The sequence below is a fragment of the Cebus imitator genome, unplaced genomic scaffold, assembly GCF_001604975.1.
Source record: "Cebus imitator isolate Cc_AM_T3 unplaced genomic scaffold, Cebus_imitator-1.0 Scaffold168, whole genome shotgun sequence".
NCBI lineage: Eukaryota > Metazoa > Chordata > Mammalia > Primates > Cebidae > Cebus > Cebus imitator.
In genome coordinates, this window is record NW_016107483.1 from 2005885 (window position 1) to 2027368 (window position 21484).

The 21484-nt window shown below is 37.6% G+C and overlaps 1 protein-coding gene across 2 annotated transcripts in view; it reads left to right on the forward strand.

The window, feature by feature from the left end:
* Nucleotides 1-21484, forward strand: part of VGLL3 (vestigial like family member 3) — a 49037-nt gene that overhangs the window by 7381 nt on the left and 20172 nt on the right. For both annotated transcript variants that reach the window (XM_017544233.2, XM_037744176.1), the window contains exons 2-3: nucleotides 4315-4597; nucleotides 14035-14571. In XM_017544233.2, the coding sequence (XP_017399722.1) occupies nucleotides 4315-4597; nucleotides 14035-14571 (820 nt within the window). The remainder of the gene's footprint in view (nucleotides 1-4314; nucleotides 4598-14034; nucleotides 14572-21484) is intronic.

A 21484-nucleotide genomic window follows, 5' to 3' on the forward strand; every position in this document is an offset into this window, starting at 1 on the left:
AGAGAGAGTGAGAGAGTCAACTAGCAATGTCCTGTTATTTTGGCCTCTAGGATTTTGAAATATTTACCCTGGGATAGTGATTTCTTCTTATAGCTCCAATCATGTTTTTGAACATAAAAAAAAAAAAAATCATTGTATTATACAAAGGTAGCCATTGTATTATAAAAAGGTAGATTTTCTTCTTAAAGCTGTTTCTAAATATCCAAAGACTCCAGTGATTCATTAAAATACTTTTGTTTCCCTAGGAAAAAAAGTTTCCACAAATGCACGGTAATCATTTGGCATTTTGTAGGCTTAAGCCTTGGGGAGTTAGTGGTATTTGGTTCCTGACATGGAAGCCTTTCTCTTGTCAGACAAATCCTTCCCCTGCACATTCCTGCTAAAAAGTTTGTTGCTGTTGTGCCTAATGGCAGGCAGTGTGGTGTACTGCCCAAGCTAACTCTCCACGCTGATACTTCAGCCTCTCTGTGAGTTAGCTTTAACTTTACAGCTAGTCATCCATTTGTTGTTTCATCTTACTCCAGAGTCATTAGACCTGGGGGAAAATTGTCATAACTATGTGGTGGCGAAGAGACATAAATGTGCATTAAAAAATGCAACAACTTGTAGTCTTTAAATTCTCTTTAGATGACTTTATTTTTGTTAACATTTATGCAGGGATTTGTAAGAAAAACATAAGTATATCTGAGAAATTTGGATATTTTTAGGAAGTGATTGTGCATTTTGAGAAAAATACAAATTAGATTATGTTTGACCTTGATTTAGGAAATCTTTGTTCTGATGATTTGATATTTAGTCTCAATGTTTTGAATTTTGTAAATTATTCCCATGAAAGAATGTAACACTAGGAAAGTTTCACTGAAGGAGCAAACACCAAGTGAATACAGCATACGGCAGCAGCACTCATGAGCAAAATACTTAGTTTAAAAAAAAAAAAATACATTGATTTAAAGCCACCAAAGCACAGACATCAGAAAGTAGTTGAGGCACCAGAGTCTATGGAGAAGGAAATTAAGATGGGATGAATGGCAGCATTTGAATCAATTGCTGTTTAAATACTTTTTCTGTTTTCTTCATGATCACATGTAATGTTAAAAAATGTATGCAAATTCAACCTTGGAGCATTAGGTAGTTATCAGGCCATTTGGATGTTTTGAGATTCTTATTTTAACCAGTACTGTTGATTGTGAGGCTACAAATGTCTGTGTATGTGAGTGAGTGTGTGTGTGTGTGTGTGTGTGTGTTGTAAATGTAAATATTTAAATTGGTTTAGTATAATCTGCAAAAATTAACCTAACTTTATATGAAAAAAAGTGCAAGTGGCAATGGTAGACGTTCCTATGTCCTGTCTATTGGCAGATATATTATAAGCCTTTTTTTCATTTTATGTCTTTGATAGTTTTCTAGCAAATTTATTTAATTAGTGAAAGAATTGGCTTAAAGAACCGAGAGAGAGAGAGAGAGAGAGAGAGAGAGAGAGAGAGAAAGGAAAAAGAAAGCATATTATATAATCATTCCAAAAAATGTATTTAATTAGAGGAATCAGTACAGCTATTTTAAAGAACCATATATGTTTGCTATATCAAAAAGGAATATTTCAGTGTACATATTTATATCAATATAGATATGTCACACATATGAAATAAAAAGAATATAAAGAATGCATACATTCAGATAAGTCTTTTTCTAAAATAAACTGATGATAGCGATTTTAACACAGGGGCAGCCTTGGCTTACTATTTCCTACTGGATATTGAAAAATATAATTTTTAGGTTAGTTTATTTCTATCCAACCACTCAAAAATTGGTAGGACAAGTAACACAGTATTATGAAGCATTTAGAAAATTGTGATATCTTAAATAGATTGAATTTCTGTAGTTTAAATATAATAGTTTAATTGATTTTAAAATGTCAATTTAAAAATTGATATTTTCTAATTGCTGCTATTGATGAGAATAGTATTTGACATTTGTATCAGGATTCATGGCTTTCAAATCCTTTACATATACATAAATTCAGTTATATTTCATCTAAGAATTAATTGCTGTCAATTAAGGGTAAACTAAAACATTGACTTTACTTGGGTTATTAATAGCCAGTCTCTTTTATTTAAGGGATGAATGCTACAATTAAACAAATAAGGCAATTATATGCAAACCTCACTCTCACAAACTGATGCTGAGCTGGACATTAACAGAAAAAAGAAATTAGGTTCACAGATAATAATGAAAAAATGTAGACAATGATGCCACCATGCAGATAGGTTTCAGTTTTTTTTTCATATAAAAAGAGTGCTACTTTCTAATGTGCCAGAATATCCAACAGAGAGTGTGTGCATATGGTTTAAACAGTGCATGTTTTAGGTAAATACACATGCACACTAAGAAGCAGTACTGTGATTTGACCAATAAATCATAATATTCATTTAATTTTATAATGGAATTTAAAACTAGCAATAGCTTTAGAGGTTGTTTAGTTCAGTTCTCTCATTTTACACATACCATATGTTTCTATGGTGTTTTTACTATTGAAGTTAAATATAAACATGTTCAAATCTGTGCTGAAGTAGATTATGAGAAATAAAAACCCTCAGTCATTCCAATCACCTATTCATCAGCAAGGCACATTCATTACAAAGAATGAATTATCTATTCATCAGTGAATGTTAACCATATTGACACAAATTTTAAGTAAAATCAAAATATATATTTATAAATAACATCCTGAAATGATAACTAGCAGCCATAGTATTTCCGAATATTGCAGGACTCACCTTATACAGGAACAATGTATTCACTGCTAGGGGAAAGGGGTTAATTTATTGAATGGTGCATTTATAATCTATAGCTATACCTTTTGAAGCTATTAATTTCATTAGAAACTTAGAGTCTGGGATATGCATTTTGCTAACAATTGCACAATTACCGAGTATTCTGGAGTGACTTATCTGTTTCTATTCATATTCATTTTCCAGCAAGCTTTTTTTTCAAAGTAAGAAAAATGGAATGATCAAGGATTAGGTTTTGCAGACGTAAAGATGACAGAGAAAGCTCATTTGGTCACTAGAATAACACATTTCAAAATCTTTAGCGTTATCTTCTCATATGTAATTCATATTGAAGTTGATAATAAATGTAATATGTGCTCAGTGAAAAATGTTTGGAAATACTGAAAGGAGGAATAAGAAAATGACAATTAACTACAAACGTATTACCCAGGAAAACAATACAAAATACGTTTTTGTCAATTTTTTCACTCTACGCATCCCTCCCTGCCTTTCCCCACCACATACGTGCACATGCATATCCATACGCTAGACATCCCTCGCTCCCGCCATTTCCCAGCACATATATATGCACACGCATGTCTACACCTGTATGTTTTCCTTATGCATCTGGCTCTGCAGCTTATATGATTTCTGACTTTTGGCAAGTTACTTAGCTTTTCTGTGCCTTAGCTTTTTAATCTTTACAATATGGATAGCATTAATATCCATGTTATAGAACTTTACAAATTAAATGAGATGATAAATATAAAGTTTTAGAAGCATGCCTGACAATGCATATTATTATTAGAGTTATAATATACTTTTAAACATTTTAAATAAATGAATCTTTCTCATTTTTATTTGAAAGATTAGCCCATTACTAGTATTTTATAAAATTTTCATAAGCCATAATAAAACTTTTTCCCCTCCTGATAATGGTAGTTAAGTGGAACATCTGAAAAATATGTTCCATGCAAAATGGATCTTCACACAAACTTACTTTGTCATTTTAGTTTGATTTTTGAGAAATGAGTTCGGCACATCTGCCAAATCCTTTTATAAGATGCTACATTCCTGTTTTTATTTTAGTTTATTTTATTTATGAAAAGTTCGTTTCTCCTCCACCCCACCCCCAGACAGTCATTCCTTTTTGTGCTAAACCATAACATTGCTGTACATTACATTTTTAAAAGTAAACCAAAACTGGAAAGAAAAACTAGAAGGAATATGCCACTATTTTTTAAAAGTCATTCTCCTATTGGCCTAGCTAGAGGGGAAAAAAATCCTGTTTTGAAAATATACTGTTTGATAATGGACGTTTATGTTTGTTTGCCAAATGTAGAATCACAGACGTTTTTTTGTTTTTGGTGTGGGAAGGAGGCAACTGGTTTGGGGAGGAAAAAATGGAGTAAAGCAGATGAAGAAGAATCAGTTTGCAAGCATATGTTAATATTTAGATTCTTTTTTTTAAAAAAATGAAAACTTAACTAGTTAATGCTCTTTTACAAACTGTCTTTGATACTGTGTTTTGTTTATTCCATCCCAGAAGAAGTTAGCGGTATTCAGCAAGATGCAGGACTCTCTGGAAGTCACCCTTCCCAGCAAACAAGAGGAGGAGGATGAGGAGGAGGAGGAGGAGGAGGAGGAGAAAGACCAGCCTGCCGAGATGGAGTACCTTAACTCTCGCTGTGTCCTTTTCACTTATTTCCAGGGAGACATTGGGTCAGTAGTGGATGAACACTTCTCAAGAGCTTTGGGCCAAGCCATCACCCTCCATCCAGAATCTGCCATTTCAAAAAGCAAGATGGGGCTAACCCCCCTATGGCGAGGTAAGAATTCAAAAGCAGATGCTCTCCAGGGCACTGTCTCTGTTTTGCAACTGCCTGAGCCAGGTTCCAGCTGGAGACTTGCCCCTGAGGATGGATATCCACTTGCTTTTTAATACTTAAGGACAGCGAGGAATTTCTTTCAAACAAACAGCTGGATTGGTTTTGTCGCATGTGGAATGCAGGATTGGAAAGGATGCAGTCACACCCCTTGAATTCCTCATGAAAAGTAGTAATACAACCGGCTTGAGTTTATAGTGGCTGGATGGAGCTGCGAAGCACCATTCTTAAAGCCCCAGTGGCCCAATTTGGTTCTGTAAATAATAGGCGTGCCTAAATCAGCTTTTAAAAAATTAGCTCTTGCTCATTCCAATAGGTGCTATGTGGCGACACAGAAGAGACCCGAGTCTGACCCAGGAATACAGACCTTGGGAGCTGCCTGTGTTCTTTTGATAGACTTCTCTGTCCCAATTTGTTGCAGTATCAACTCTTTGTAGTATACAATCTAGCCACTCTTGGCAGCGTCTGCATGGTTTAAACTAGTGTTTTTACCTTGATAAAGAAAGAGGAGTACATTGGGCTTCTTTATTTCTTCCTCTATCGAGGTCACAGAGATGTGTTTGAAACTGATTTCTGACTCACAGAAAATTATTGGTGACATCTAAATCAGGGTAATTACAGGGTTACAGAAAAACATAATACGTCATTCCAATGACAGCTTCAGAGAAATCTGTTACAGCAGTGATTTCTTCCAAACTCACCTGGTTACAGGAATGACCTACTAAAATGGTTCTCAAGGTATGATTTTCCTGACCGGGAGCATCAGTGCCACACGGGAGCTTGTTAGAAGCACAAATTCTCCACCCTAGAACTGCACAGTCATAAACTCTGAGGTGGGGCAATCTGTGTCTTAATCAGCCCTCCCAGTGACTCAGTTGCAGGCTTGAGTTTGATAATCATTCATCTGGTGCTGTTAGACAGTTTGCAGGCCCCCCCTTATCTTGAATCTCTTGACCTGGAATCTTCATAGGAAGGTGTGGGAATCACACTTTAACAAGGGTAGGGGTGACTCCTATCATGAGGAAAAGCTGGCCACCTGTGGACAGGGCCAGGTGAGCAGTGAGCAGTGACTAGTGATCCCCTCTCAGCAGCCCAGGACTGGTTCTGCTCTACTGTAAAAGTCCTGGCCACATGGAATTGCTGGGCCTGATTTTTCTTATCTGCTTTACGTTTCTTTTCTTCTCTCCCTCCTTCCCTTCTTACTCTCTCTCCTTCCTTCCCTCCCTGCTTGCTCTCCTCTCATCTCCTTTCCTTTTTTTTTCTTTACTTCCTTATTTTTCCTTTTAGTAAACATAAACAACACTAAACAGTGACTCTAAAGGGGAAGGTGAATTACAAATAAAACATCCAAGTTCTTAATAGAAATGAATTGAAATACATACTACTTATTAGATTAGTAAATATTACGGACCTACCACGAGAACTGAGACTTAGTCCTTGGAAGCCCAAGATGCTTATGTAATCAACTAATGTCCTATTTAACAGGACATGATGAATACCTTTAATAATTTGTAGAGGAGGAAAATAGGAAAACATTAGTGAATTAGATGGCTTTAATAAATAATTTGCTATATCAATAATAAATCCTATCATGAAAATCAGTCCCAGGAGAGTAGCAAACATAATGTCTACTTCTTTTAGCACATGGGCATATGCAACCTTGCTATCATTTAACCTGAAAGGTCAGAATTAAAGTCCCTAATTTTTTCTGGGTGCGAGAGTGATTGTCTATAGTATCATATTCAAAATAATTTTAAGTGTGATGTTGTGAATGTGCAGAAACCGTGTGATACATCAGTGTTTTCTCTGTAATCTGCATAACACAATATACAAGGTCCTTTAGCAGATGTTAAATTTTAGCATAGAAAGTGTTTATAAAGGTATTATTAGAATTTTCTTGGAATCATCTTCAATTTGATTTTCAAGCATGTCTCCTGTTTGATTTATTTACTTACTCAGCAAACATTTCTCAACCTCCTGCTGTGTGTTAGGCAATGTGCTGATTCCTGAGACTCTATCAGTGAAGGAGACAGCCCAAGGCTCTATCCTCATGAACTTTGCCACAGTTGTTTTTAGTTGTGAATTAGTCAGATTTAGATAAACATATAAAACATGGCGCTGAGGTTATGGGGTAGAATCTGAAAACAAACAATTGTTACCAAAGGTGCTATTTTACATAAGGTGATAACAAAAGCCCTGTCTGACACAGTTGTGTTTGAGCAGATAGCTGAAGGAAATAAGAATACTCATCATATGGTTATCTAGGGAAAAATATTCTACACAGCAGGGACGGACAGTACAAAGGCCCTGAAGATGGATTGAACTTAGAATAATACTCTATAAGAAGCAAAAATACTGGTGTGAGGGGAACAAAAGGAAAAGTGATAGGTGGAGAACAGATATTTTAGAGCTGTGTGTGTGTGTGTGTGTGTGTGTGTGTGTGTGTGTGTGTGTGTCGGAGTTTTGTTCTTGTCACCCAGGCTGCAGTGCAACGGTGCAATCTCAGCTCACTGCAACCTTTGTCTCCTGGGTTCATATGATTCTCCTGCCTTAGCCTCCCGAGTAGCTGGGATTACAGGTGCCCGCCACCACGCCCAGCTAATTTTTGTTTCTTTATTTGTTTTTTAGTAGAGACGGAGTTTCACCATGTTGGCCAGGCTGGTCTCGAAGTCCTGACTTTAGGTGATCCACCCACCTCAGCCTCCCAAAATGCTGGGATTACTGGCGTGAGCCACCACGCCTGGCTGTTTTAAAGCTTTTTACATCAGTGTATCAGAGTATACCAGGAACACAGCATGCACTTCAATTTTCATCTCCTATTCTGCCACTAAGTCTACAAACACCACATCTGCTTATCATTCCTCATCTTTTCTGATGCTCACAGCAATGTGTTTCTATGTGGAAAATCTGAAATAAATATGAATTGATTAAGTGACTGAATTAAATGAACAAATTTCATACCATGTATCCAAAATTAGAAAACAAAAAGCCCTTAATAGAAAATTTCTTGGTAATAAGTTATATGAAATCTTTGGGTACAGTTTGCTTATTTATAAAACAAAGTGATTGAATTCAATAATTGGTAAAAATCTTTTCTTCTGTAAAGTTCTGTGATTTCAAATGTATTACTTGCTTTTCTTAGAACTTTGCCGTAGTTGTCTTTAGTTGCGAATTAATCAGATTTAGATAAACGTATAAAACTTGCATAGGATTTACAGGAGAGCCACAAACGGAAATTAAAGATATAGCAAATGTCTTAAAGAAGAGGTCCAATAAAATGAGATTCACATTTTCATTCTCATAAAATAAGAGAGTTAGTGACAATTTAATTTTAATTGGCAAAGCTACACAGGATTGGAAGAATGCAGTCTTTGGAATCCATTTGTTTTAGATTCATGTCCCAGCCATTACCTTCTGCTTGCAATGTGATCTTGGATTACTAAATTAAAATCTCCTACATCAGCTTCCTCAACTGTAATATATGTTTAAGGATACCCATCTCCTAGAGTGATTGTAAAGATTTTTTAATAATGTATATGAATCATTTAGCACAGAGCTTGACTCAAGGTGTTAAATGAAAGTCAGATGCCTTTTCTCTTTTCCTTAAGTAAGTTTTCACTCATTTGGCACATAGAAAACAAACCCTGAATCTTTATCCAGGAACATTGTTTTCTGGAACTTTGTGTTTTTGGTACAAAACACAGAGTCCTAGATAATAGTAGATAGTAAAGGCTATTGATAATGTTAGTCCATGGTAATGATGCTTAGAAAGGAACTGCTGACCAAGTGTTAAAGGTCTAGTTTCCAGCATCAAGTTATTACAGTGCCACAGAAGTGGTACCGTGCTAAAAACAAATTTAATAACTGAATTATGTTTGACTGCAGTTCCATGGTAAATCTTTAGACAAAGAATAGTGTGTGTTGGCTAATTATGAAATAATGTTTATAGTTTGAATGTGTATCTTCTTGATGAAGCTGGGAAAGTATTTTTAGGTAAGGCAAACAGTGACAGAAAACATATGTATTTATTTGGCTCCATGTCTCACCAGTTACCTCTAATCCTGCTATATATTCTAACGGGGTTGAGAAAATTTCACTTCTCCATTAAAATAACCTAACAAGCTCACGCCTGTAATCCCAGCACTTTGGGAGACCAAGGCGGGTGGATCACCTGAAGTCAGGAGTTCGAGACCAGCCTGGCCAACATGGTGAAATCCAGTCTCTACTAAAAATATAAAAAATTAGCCAGGTGTGGTGGAAGGCACCTATGATTCCAACTGCTTGGGAGGCTGAGGCAGAAGAATCGCTTGAGCCCAGGAGGCGGAGGTTGCAGTGAGTCGAGATTGTGCTATTGCATTCCGGTTTGGACGACAGAGTGAGATTCCATCTCAAAAAAAAAAAAAAAGAAAAAGAAAGAAGGAAGGAAGGAAGGAAGGAAGGAAAAGAATGAATGAAAGAAGGAAGGAAGGAAGGGAAAAAGAAAATCTAATGAATATGAGTGTTCCCTTATCTCCATGTAAATATGTGTTTATTGATACCCTTTTCCTAGAGTTATTATAAAGATTTTAAAAGATAATCTATATGACTAATTTAGTACAGAGCTAAACATTAGCTTCAAATTTGTCTATGCACTGATCTTTGCAGAATGTGTGTGTGTGTGTGTGTGTGTGTCGTAGAAAAGGGAGGGAGTTATGTCAAGCCACAGCAGAGTAGATCACTGACTTAAAACCATACCGAATGCTAATCTGATATTGTAGTTGCAAAGAAAATGATCTGTTGGCTCATTGATGTACAGAGGGCCTTCTGGGCAATTCATTCTCATAGGAAAGAACTCTCAAAAAGTACAAAACCTAAATGGTCAAATGGAGAAAGGAAAAGGAGGGCCTGTCTGATGAGCTGGCTGATACTGGAAATGAACAGAATGTCCACAGGACCAAGACATGGGGAAAAAAGTGAGGTATGAATTATCTCACCCTGCTGCCTCCAAGGAGTATCGGCATCTGACATCACCCGTTGAAACTCATTGTAGTCACAAGGTCCATTTTGAGCAGCTCTAGAAGAAAGTAACTAGAGGGCAATCTTTGGACATAATGCTAATGCATAATTACTGAATGACAGAAAACATTGGAACACAAGTCATTTTACCTCTGACCCAGTCATTTATTTTCATGGGAAGAACAAGAGAATGACAATGAAATTACAGCAAGAACACTTTAGGTTAGGGATTGAGAAGAATTTTGTTTTTTAACTGATATTAATAAAAAACATAAAAATGTTACCTTTTAACATGATAATAATGTTTTTAATCAGTAAGTGATTTGAATAATATGCTTTCTGGACAGTTTTAAGATGACTTGGAGGTTCTGCAACACTTCGTTGTGCCATTTTCTTTCTAATTTAGTTATTATTTTTAAAATTAAGTAATAAGGTGTATCATTCTTTAAATTTTGAATCTTATCTTTCCTACATTTTTTACCCTGAGAATTTTTTATATTGGTTTTTGGGGGAGTGTGTGTGTGTGTGTGTGTGTGTGTGTGTGTGTGTGTGTGTGTGTTTAAAAAAGAGACTTTTAAAATCAATCCAAAAAGTATCCCAGCTATTATGAAATTGAAAGAAATACCTGGTATTCTATGTGGAACTCTTTCATGTCTTTAAAATGTATTTCCGACCTAAATCAGACAGTGAGATTACTAGGTTTGCTTCGAGCGGATTGTATTGGACAATGAATCAATATTATCAATTTCTTTTTTGTCTAGAAATAAACCTCTATTTATGTATGTTTGAGTGTGTAATATTTTTAACCCCAAATGCAAATAGAAACAAATTTATAGTTAGGCTTTTTGTATACATTAGAGTGTCCGTGTTAGCCTCATTCAAATATTGAGGTTAACATCATCTATATATCAGGTAATATTGAATCCAAAGTCACCAAATAGTGTTAATAGCATACAGTACTATATTGCCTCCACTAACCTGAAATGTAATACTGCATAGAAATGGCTCATGCAGTTTTTCACATGGTTTCTTCATCCAACAAATGTGGCTGTGATTAAGTACTCATAAGCAAAGAGTCATGTAATGAAAAAAATTTGCATACATATGAAATAAGCACACTGATTCTCAGGCATGACACAAAGCATATCATCTTTTCCTTTGTATCAAGATTCTTTAAACAAGCAAGACACCAAATAGTGATTTTGAAGTATAAACTTCTTCATAAACATATTTTCAATTCAATATTGTTTCACTTGTAAATGCAACAGGCTTTTTTTTTTTTTAAAAGGGCTGCATAGATCTTTGCAAACTTTATATTAATCTCAAGAGACATATTAACTGGGAAAATATTAAGTTCCTTTTAATTTTATTTTTCCCTGGAGCATTTTAAAACTTTGTTCAATCTTTATGGAGTGCATTTTCGGAAATAGATTTCTACTTTTCTTAATAATGTCTTCACTAATCACAGTCCAATACTTCATAGACCAAAAATATTTTGATAAGGAATTCATTCATTATTTACATTTTTGTGTGCATATTGAAAATGCATATGCATCTATAAAATAAGATTGGCTCCATGTACATATAAATGAAACTAAAAGCATACAGGGAAATGTTACATACTCTCTGTACTTTTGACATCTTAATGGGGGATTTTAATAAAGGGAACTCTGTATCTCTGGCTAGTACTTGTGGTCGGGGTTCAACAGTTTTCGTAACAGGATTCTAGCCCCTCCAGGATGTGGAAGTTAGAAGCGGAATGAAGGATTTGAAACCAAAGATGGGAGTTGTGAGAGCAAAGTAGCAGATGTGTGGTAGCAAAGATGACCTATGCAGAATAAGGAACCTCTATAAACTTGGGTTTTTAAGCTTTAAACATTGATGGCTTTCCTTGTAGATATGACAGAAATAATCTACAAATGACCATAATCTAAGGCAAATTGAATTTTCTTCTTACAAGTTATATGAATTTCCTTCTCGTCGTTAATAGTATTTTTCACATTTTGCAAAATGACGATCGTTAAAGAAAACATTTACCTCAAGACCAGTAAGTTTGAGTTTAGGTAGTATTTTTGGATAAATTGTGATTTTGACCAAACAAAGTCATTCGATTAAGTTTTCTGGGGTGGTTTGAAGACTTAAAGAGCACACTTCCATTCTTTGCCCTTTGAAAAACATCATTTCCTAGATTTCCCCCAAGTGTTTTGAGATCCATGGAGATGTAGTGAAGGAGGGAACTGACTGTGAATAATTGTTTGATCTCAAAGTGGATGGGATGAATGATCATAGCTCTGGTGTCCGGATGAAGGGGAAGAGCTTGCAGTGCTGCTGCACAGCCTTTAGGGGAGAGAAAATGTTCAAACACCACAGTAATAGCCTAATCATGGTAACCAAGTGACATACGTGGTGTTGACTGAAGTTTTTTAAGCTATCCTTCATTGATACCCTTCATTCAATGGAAAGATCTAGCAAGGTTCTTTTATGTGGAATCCAGTATAAAAATACTGTCTTAAACGTGCATGACTAATGTCTTTAGAAAATAGCTTCTTCTATAGATAAGAATACTCCATAGGGCACTTCACAGACTGTTAGCAGTATTAAGCCAGTGGATAATTTGAATTAATGAATTCAAAGACTTCATTTTTGCAGCAAAATAAAGTAAGCCATGGAAAGATCAGTGGGTCCATCTGGGTTGATAAAATGAGATAGGGTAAAACCTAGGATCAAAGCTGGGCTACTTGGTCTCCTGGCCCAGTGCTTGTTCAGTTACACAACATTGTAGGCAACAGGCTACAGGTGGAGGCACTGATCTTTCTATAAACAGATTTGACTATGTCACTTTCTAGATTAAAACCCTTCAAAGCCTTGAGACCCTACTGCCTCAGCATACAATCCACCTTCAGTACCATGGCCAGCAAGTCTACACCCTTCTGGGTCCTTATTTTAATAGTCCCCTTTTTTCTTTTGTTATCTCTGCCTGCTGAACTCCTTTTGTCTTTCAAATGCTGCTCCTGTTCTCTCTCTCTCTCTCTCTCTCTCGTGTGTGTGTGTGTGTGTGTGTGTGTGTGAATATATGGCCTTTTCTTACATGCTGGTCCATTTGCTGAAAGCTCTCTTCCCAGTGCTAACCCCCACTCAGCCTGTCAGCTTCCACTTCTCATTTTCTAAGCTGGGTCGGTGCTCCCTGTGCTTCCTGTTGGGGAAATACCAACCACGTCACCTTGCACATGTCTGCTTTTACTTATCTATCCTTCTGCAGATTGTGACTAAAAATAATGTCCGTTTGGTCATCCCTGACGCCTATGTTTGATACATACTAGGTCATATATAAATGTGTTATGATGGAGTAGGAAATTGAATTGATGAAGAGTTAGGGGACGGTTTTTTCTCTTTCTTATTTGTCTCTAAGTGCTATTTTTTGATATTTCCACTCTTCCTCAAATACTTCCTCAAACACATGACCTCTACTTGAATTTCCTTCACCCATCATTTTCCACAGGATCTTCACCAAATTCTAAATGCTGATAGTTACAATTGTGCCCCCTTGTGGCACTTTGTGGAGAGTACCAGCCATTGGCCATTTAGGCCGCCTAGCTTCAAAGCCTAGTCCCATTCTTGCCTTCTTAAGCCTCAGGCGACTTCTCTGTTGGGATTTTCTCATCATGGGGATAATAACAATAATTATCCCATAGGCCTGGAATAAAACTCTTATCAGATTATCCATGGAAAACTCCTGACATAGTGTTGGACATTTGATACTGTCATTAAATATTAGCCACTTTTGTTCTTGGCCTAGAGACTCCCAGATCTCCACAGAAAATAAATAAATAAACAAACAAATAAATAAATAAATAAGGCTGGAATACACTCTACTTAATGGAAAATGAGTGTTAGCATAAGAAATTATAATCTTATTTCCATTTGTACCTTTGGCATTAACATGTTTCATTTAAATGAAAATTATATTTACACTTAGAAGTTGATAAAAATGATCATTTCCAACTTATAGAAACCTCACTTATGACAGAAGCTTTCTTTACTAGTGAAGTGGGTAGCTATGACCTCCTTGTAGACCTAATGGCTGCAAGGTACTTAGAAGGAAATGAAACTTTTCAATCCCCAAATCGCAAACGTTAGCACAGACTGTAGCAGCATAAACCAAGCAAAGCAAATGGAGGGAGGCTCATTCAACACTTTGAATCCTGCAATGGACCCATTGGCTTGCGAGCCCAGAGGCCAACCTGGAATCAATTCACCCCTGTTTGAGGAGAATATGAGTGTATGCTAATTTGACTGCTTGTTAAATATTATTGGACAATTAAAGGCAACTCCATCCCAAAACTGAGTCTTATGTTAAAAATGTTTTTCATTTTCTGTCTTCTCAGACAGCTCAGCTCTCTCAAGCCAACGGAATAGTTTCTCAACGTCCTTTTGGACCAGCTCTTACCAGCCCCCACCTGCACCCTGTCTGGGGGGAGTTCATCCTGACTTCCAGGTCACTGGACCCCCTGGCACCTTTTCTGCAGCTGACCCCAGTCCCTGGCCAGGACACAGCCTGCAGCAGACTGGCCCAGCCCCTCCCCCTCCTGTGTCTGAGTCCTGGCCTTACCCTTTGACATCTCAGGTGAGCCCATCCTACGGCCATATGCATGACGTGTACATGCGGCACCACCACCCTCATGCCCACATGCACCACCGCCACCACCACCACCATCACCACCATCACCACCCTCCTGCTGGCTCTGCCCTGGATCCAACCTATGGGCCTCTGCTGATGCCTTCAGTGCATGCGGCCAGGATTCCTGCTCCTCAGTGTGACATCACAAAGACAGAACCTTCTACAGTCACCACTGCTACCTCAGCATGGGCTGGAGCCTTTCATGGAACGGTGGACATAGTGCCAAGCGTGGGATTTGATACAGGTGAGCTGGTGGGGTTCCTGCTTTCTCTAACAAGAAAAAGTTAATTTAAGAAGGGGTGGGTCTTTTTGGAAATGTGTTTTGAAATTATTTTTTCTTATCTGTAAAGTTAAACTTTACCAACATGTTTATGGAACCTAGCCATTTTGCAATAATTTCTGCATTCCTGGAGAAACTGGTATGACTAGCTCATGAAATACAGCCGGAGAAAGGCCTAGAGCTTTTCGCTCATCTCTTCAGCTAGTAGTCTGGTTTTCTTTAAATGGAATCTCTGGTACCTTCTGTTTACAAGGAACTGAGCCCATTTTTCAAATTTCCCATGTCTCTGTGCATTATACCATGTGTTAGGTCTAATAGAATTCAGAAATAGTACACTTGGGTAATTTTTCTTCCTCTCCTTTTTTGTTAGGCCTTATGTATGACTTATAAAAACTGCTGTGTGAAACATAGTCTGTAATGCAGCCCTTTGAAAACGGATTGGTGAACATGTTTTAAATGAATGAATTGTTCTTTCTCCCTCCCTCCCTCCCTCCCTCCCTCCCTCCCTCCCTTCCCAGGCTTTACCCTCTTTTGCTTTTCCTTCTTTTCATTTTCTTATTCCTCCTCTTTTGCTCCTCTCCTCTCTCCCTGTCTCTGATTTAAATAACACAAGACTTAAAAAACTGCTATGAAACTTATATCCAACAGCTTTAGAAACAAATAGTAAGAAAACAGTTTCTTCACAGAGCATTCATGTCCTCTCTGAAATTCGCTGGTTCTGAAGGTTATGGTGTTACATGTCTGAACGTGATTTTTGGACCAGACTAATCATATTAATAGTATTCATAGTTCTGAGCTCAGGAATTCACAGGCATCAGAGTCCAAAAAGACAAATTGATCATTGCATCCCTGGAGTCTACATTCCAAAGTGGTGGGTTTTAGGTCCTTTTGCTAGAACATTTTGTGGTATAGTGGAACTCTCTTCCCAAAAGTAAAAGATATTCTTTCCTTCCTTAGTTTTTCTATAGTATGGAGAACCCTTAATCATGTGCTAGTTCACAACAAATAATTCCCCAGAGTCATAAATGCTCAGCTTTATTTTACCTCTCCTGTGACCTGAGTGGAACATTCTTATTTTGGTTAACCATTCTCCACTGAGCTTTTCATTGTTGATCATTGCACCATCTAACCCATTTCAGCTTCCTATGGAGGAAGCTGCTTTTCTAAACAAAGTATCAGGACTTGGTACTCCCTCCACAGAAGAGTATGTGGTGAGACCAGCCAGCACAGGCTTCCCTTCTTTCTTTGCCACATATCAACAGAATAAAGACAACTTGGGAATCATTTGATGCCTGGGGTCAGATCTTTATTAGTGTTCCCAATTTGGCAGCTGCCTTCATGGGCAGCAAGTCTCAGGAGACTCTTCTGTCTTACATGATACCTACGTGGCGAGGGTAACAATGCTCTTAGCAGGCAAAGGATGTGTTCTTCCCTCTGTGAAGTCTACCAGTAAGGGGGAAATGGATGTGACTGTTGCTCTTTCATTTTGATGGCCTACATTTGTGCTTGTTCACTTTGGTGTGAACTTGATTCATTGGCTTGTTACAGGATTTCAGCTTGAAATAATCTCATCAAGATGAAAAGCCATTCTCACACCTTTTGGGAGAAGAAAAGTGAGTTTTTGTTCTCTGAAAATTCTTGAGAGGACTCAGTTGGATATAATTTATAATAATTATTCATACTTACAGAGTTATGAATGAGCATTTATTACTCACAATATAAGGCATTACCTGAGGTACTTTATACACACACACACACATCCATACACAGACACTATTACTTTAAATTCTTAAACCAAATCTGAGATAGATCTTGTGAGTTTCATTTGTGAATAAGGAACGTGAGTCTCAGAAAACTACTTGCTTGAATTGCATTTGTATGTGTCCAAGCTGAAGTTTGAACTAAGATGTGTCCCTTTCTAAGGGACTGCAGGGATAACATCACCTTGTATAAGTAAATCAGGTAAAATTGGGTGAATTAGACTACTAAAATGGATAATAGTGAAAGATGAAGGTTTTCCTATTGGATGTGTGGAATGCTGCCCTTTGTCAGTGTGGGTTTAGGGCAGTGATCAAGATTCATTCATATTTCATAAATTTTGGCCCAATTGAGAAAACAAAGGAATCTTGAAAATAAAGATAAAATTATTAGCATAATCACTGATGAGGCAGAATTGGAAATTCTAGATTAGACTTACTGCCACAATTAGACCTCCTACTGCCTTCAGCTAAGTTTAGATTCTAGGGAAATCTGGACTTCAGAGATTCCCATAGACACCTTTCTTGTTATACAGTTTAGAGCTCCATTACTGTGAAGAGATTGATGATTGCTCAGATTTTTCTCTGAAAAACATAATCTGAGGCCTAACTCTTGTGCAGTTTCCCTACAAAAGGCACAAGCAGGAGGACAGTGCACCATCATGCATGGGGGCTGGCCCAAAAGAGACAAAGAGACTGAGCCGTATGTGGTCATTTTATTCTGCTAAACTTGGATATAATAACAAATATTACATCTCACTTTCTTAGAGAGGGCAGGAGTTAGAGAGGGGTGTTGTAGGTTAATTTTTCTAGAAAACAGACTCAGGCTCATATTTGCCTGTAGACAATTTATGGGATAATACTATCAGGGAAACATCTTTGTAGGAAGAGAGATTTGGGCAGAAGTCTCACTGATAAAGTTAATAGAGGCCTGGATTCTACAAGGAGCTCTGGAGTGAGACGGCTCTTCATAACTGTTCTGCCTAGGGTCAAGGGGGTTGGGCTTTTACACTCCTGAATTGACCACTTAAAAGCTGTGATCTGCCTCTGGGAAGGGGACATGATACTGGGCAAGGGAGGTTCAACTGAAGGCAATTCCCAAAGAGGGAAACAACTGAGAGTCAGGAATTGCCAGCAGCAGCAGAATAAATGCCTGGGTCCCACAGGGAGAGGGATCTGGTTGCACACCACAGTGTCCACTAAAGACGGACAGCAAAAGGGTGGTAGCTACTCTACCACTTTTCCAAATACTGTCAAATGAACAGAAGTTTCTGCATAATAGGACCAAGCTAGGAACAGGTAGTAGAGCAGTTGGGAACAGTGACAGTTGAGTCCCTCTGTATAACTTGTGTCACATTGGCCTGACCATGCAGCCTGAACCAGTGACTCAGCTGAGAACTCAGCATCAATATTGGGTAGCTACCGAGCAGCCAAGGGAAGAAGCTTCATACATCACAAAACTTTCCAAAGTCCAGGCCACCTGGACTATTAAAATATAGGTCATTTTCATATCCATTGGAAAGTAAATACGTTAATCCAATTATTTTGAGAACAACTTGGTAAAAACATGAAATTTTCTTTCTTTCTTTCTTTCTTTTTTTTGACAGAGTCTTGCCCTGTTGCCCAGGCTGGAGTGCAATGGTGCCATGTTGGCTAACCACAACCTCTGCTTCCTGGGTTCAAGCTATTCTCTTGCCTCAACCTCCCAAGTAGCTGGGACTACAGATACATGTTACTATGCCTGGTGATATTTTGTATTTTTAGTGGAGACAGGTTTTCACTATGTTAGCCAGGCTGGTTTTGAACTCCTGACCTCAGGTGATCTGCCCGCCTTGGCCACCCAAAATGCTGGGATTATGAGCATGAGCCACTGCGCCCAGCCTAAAAAGATGAAATTTTCATCAGTAGAGAAATGATGTCTTAGTGCTTTCAAGCTGTTATAATAAAACACCATACACTGGGTAGCTTATAAACAACAGATATTGTCATAGTTTTGGACTCTGGGAAATCCAAGACCAAGGTTCTAAAATATTTGGTGACTTATAAGGGCCTGTTGTTTAGATGCCCATCTTTTCATTGTAACCTCGTAAGGTGAAAGGGGCAAATTAACTTTAAGGATCTCTTTCATAAGGGCAATAATACCATTCAGAAGGGCTCCACCCTTATAACCTAATTACCTTCTAAGGCTCACTTTCTAAAACCATCATCTTGGGGGTTAGGATTTCAACATCTGAATTTATTTGGAGGGGAGTCATAAACATTCCATTCATTGCAAACAGTTTAATAATTTTAGGTGCATATTTTTCTTTGTAGTTATTTAAAGAAACTAAGGAAATCTTGAAATCTAGAAGGTTGAACATAATATAATATTTAGTGACAAAAAAGTTTTATAGTATCATGTATAGCATAATACAGGGGTTAGCAAAATTTTTCTGTAAAGAAACAGATAAAAATACTTTATGCTTTGCCGTTCCATACAGGTCTCTGTTACCACTATCTAATTCTGCTCTGCTCATGTAGTGTAGAAACAACTATAGACAAAACTTATATGAAGATGGTTGCGTTCCAATAAAACTGTTGATTGGTGCTGAAATTTGAGTTATATATATTTCTCACATGTCATGAAATGCTACTCTGCTTTTTTTTCTTCTTTTCTTCCAATCACTGAAAAATTCACTCTTAAATTCTTAGCTCATGGGTATACATAAACAGGTGATGCCGGATTTGGCCAGTGGGTAATTTCTGACCCCCGTATTATTCCTGGGTTTTATCTTCTATACACATTCATGAATGTGGGCACATGCGCTCCCTCAAAGAAAATTAGGCCGGGCGCGGTGGATCAAGCCTGTAATCCCAGCACTTTGGGAGGCCGAGGCGGGTGGATCACGAGGTCAAGAGATCGAGACCATCCTGGTCAACATGGTGAAACCCCGTCTCTACTAAAAATACAAAAAATTAGCTGGGCATGGTGGTGCGTGCCTGTAGTCCCAGCTGCTCAGGAGGCTGAGGCAGGAGAATTGCCTGAACCCAGGAGGCGGAGGTTGCGGTGAGCCGAGATCGCGCCATTGCACTCCAGCCTGGGTAACATGAGTGAAACTCCGTCTCAAAAAAAAAAAAAAGAAAATTATCTAGAAGGGTATATCCCAACTTTTAATGGTAGTGACTCCTGGTAAGTTAGTGTATGGCATGAGCTTTGAAGCCAGACTGCTTGATTTTATAAGCCTAACTCTGCCACTTACGAAAGAAACAGACTCTCGACCAATGACTTTACCCTCCTGCTGCTTCAACTTCTTTATCTGTGAAGGATACCTAATAGGATTGTTTTGAGAATTAAATTAGTTCATGCAGTAAAGCATTTACAAATATACCAAGCCTAAAACAAGTACTCTGTAAATTCTAGCTATGGAAGAGAAGATGGACAGACTTCCACTTTTTTAACTTCTAAAAATGTATTATTTAGACATATTTCACAATAGCGTATGCTTCCCATTTTAACAAGTATAACTGATTGGTCTTATAGTATATTCACAGTATTGTGCAGCCACCCCCGCTAATTACTGAATATTCCATCATCTCAACAAGAACTCCTATATTTTTTTAGAAATCACTCCCAATTTTCCCTATCCCCTATGCCTGGCAAATATTAGCCTGCTTTCTACCTCTATGGATTTTCTTACTGGGGACATTTCATACAAATGGAATTGTACGGTATGTGGCTTTTCGTGTCTTTTTTTCACTTAGTACAATGTTTTCAAGTTTCATGCATGTTGTAGCATCTATCATAAATACATTCTTTTTGGGGGCTAGGTATTTCATTGTGTGGATAATACCACATTTTGCTTATGCATCTGATGTATAAGAAAATGCATATGGATATTTAGTTCATTTCTACTTTCCAGCTAATAGGAATAATGCTGCGATGAACACTCATGTACAAGTTTTTACATAAATGTGTATTTAGTTCTCTTGGAAATATATCCAGGAGTACAACTGTGGGATTGAGAGAACCTCACTTTTTATTTTACGTATTTATATCATTTTGGATTTTTTTCAAAGAGCATACGTTTGCAATTTTTAAAAATATTTAAGTTTAAATTTAAATTTTAATTATTTTTTTGTATTTAAATTGTTAAAACCCATTACAACATACTATAGTAGAGCTTTGAGGTTCGATAGGCAACACAGCCATGTGAATGAAGTAAAGTAGTCCATTTTTTCTGAAGGTCTGAGTGGTGGTGAGGAGAGTGAGGTGCCTCTGGCACAAAATGGAAAGGGACCCATGCTGTCAGGGGTGTGCAAGTGCGTGCCATCCCACACTTTGCAGCCAGGGCTCCTTATTCCTCTAATCTTTGTTCTGGTGTTGCTTTGCTGTCATGCTAGCTAACTCTCACGTTTTGCTCCCTCTGTTGAACAGGTATTATATACAGGTACCTTGGAATGATCAGTATGGTATGATCATAAGTCATTTGTATTTGCCCTCCATGTGAAAAATGCCCATCTTTACCAAGAGGCTGTTGATACAAATCTCACATTAGGCTTTTTCCCTTTCCTTTAGTAGTCTTTAAACCGAATCTCATGGGTTCCATAGAAAAAGCACTCAGAACTTGACAATATGGTCTTGACTGGAAAAACAAAAAATCTATTCTCAAATGAATTTATTGACATTACCTACCATATTCCTCTTAGAGATCGCAGTTTCCCATAGCATATAAAATGTTTTGTATATTCTTCAGGAAAAAAGCAGTTTAAATTGTGTTTAGCAGGAGATTTTTCCACTCTGCTTTTCTTATGAACACATTTTTGGGGTGTGCACTTATTAACTTCTCATTTAGCTTCCTTTCTTCCCTATAATAGAAGCCATGGTTTTCAACTTTTATGAGTGACTTTCGCCTTACATTAAGCTGTGGGTAATGCAGGTTAACAAGGGTAGGTGGGGTCAGAGATAACACCTAGAATAGTACAATTAATAAAGGATGGTCACAGGATGTGGAGGACGGACCAGCTCTCTCGGAGTATTATACTGGGCCCCTTTGGATGTGAGGAAGAGGAGAGTTAGACACGGAAATATTTGTGATCATGTACAATATATTACCAGACATCCATATGGGAATGAAAGAATA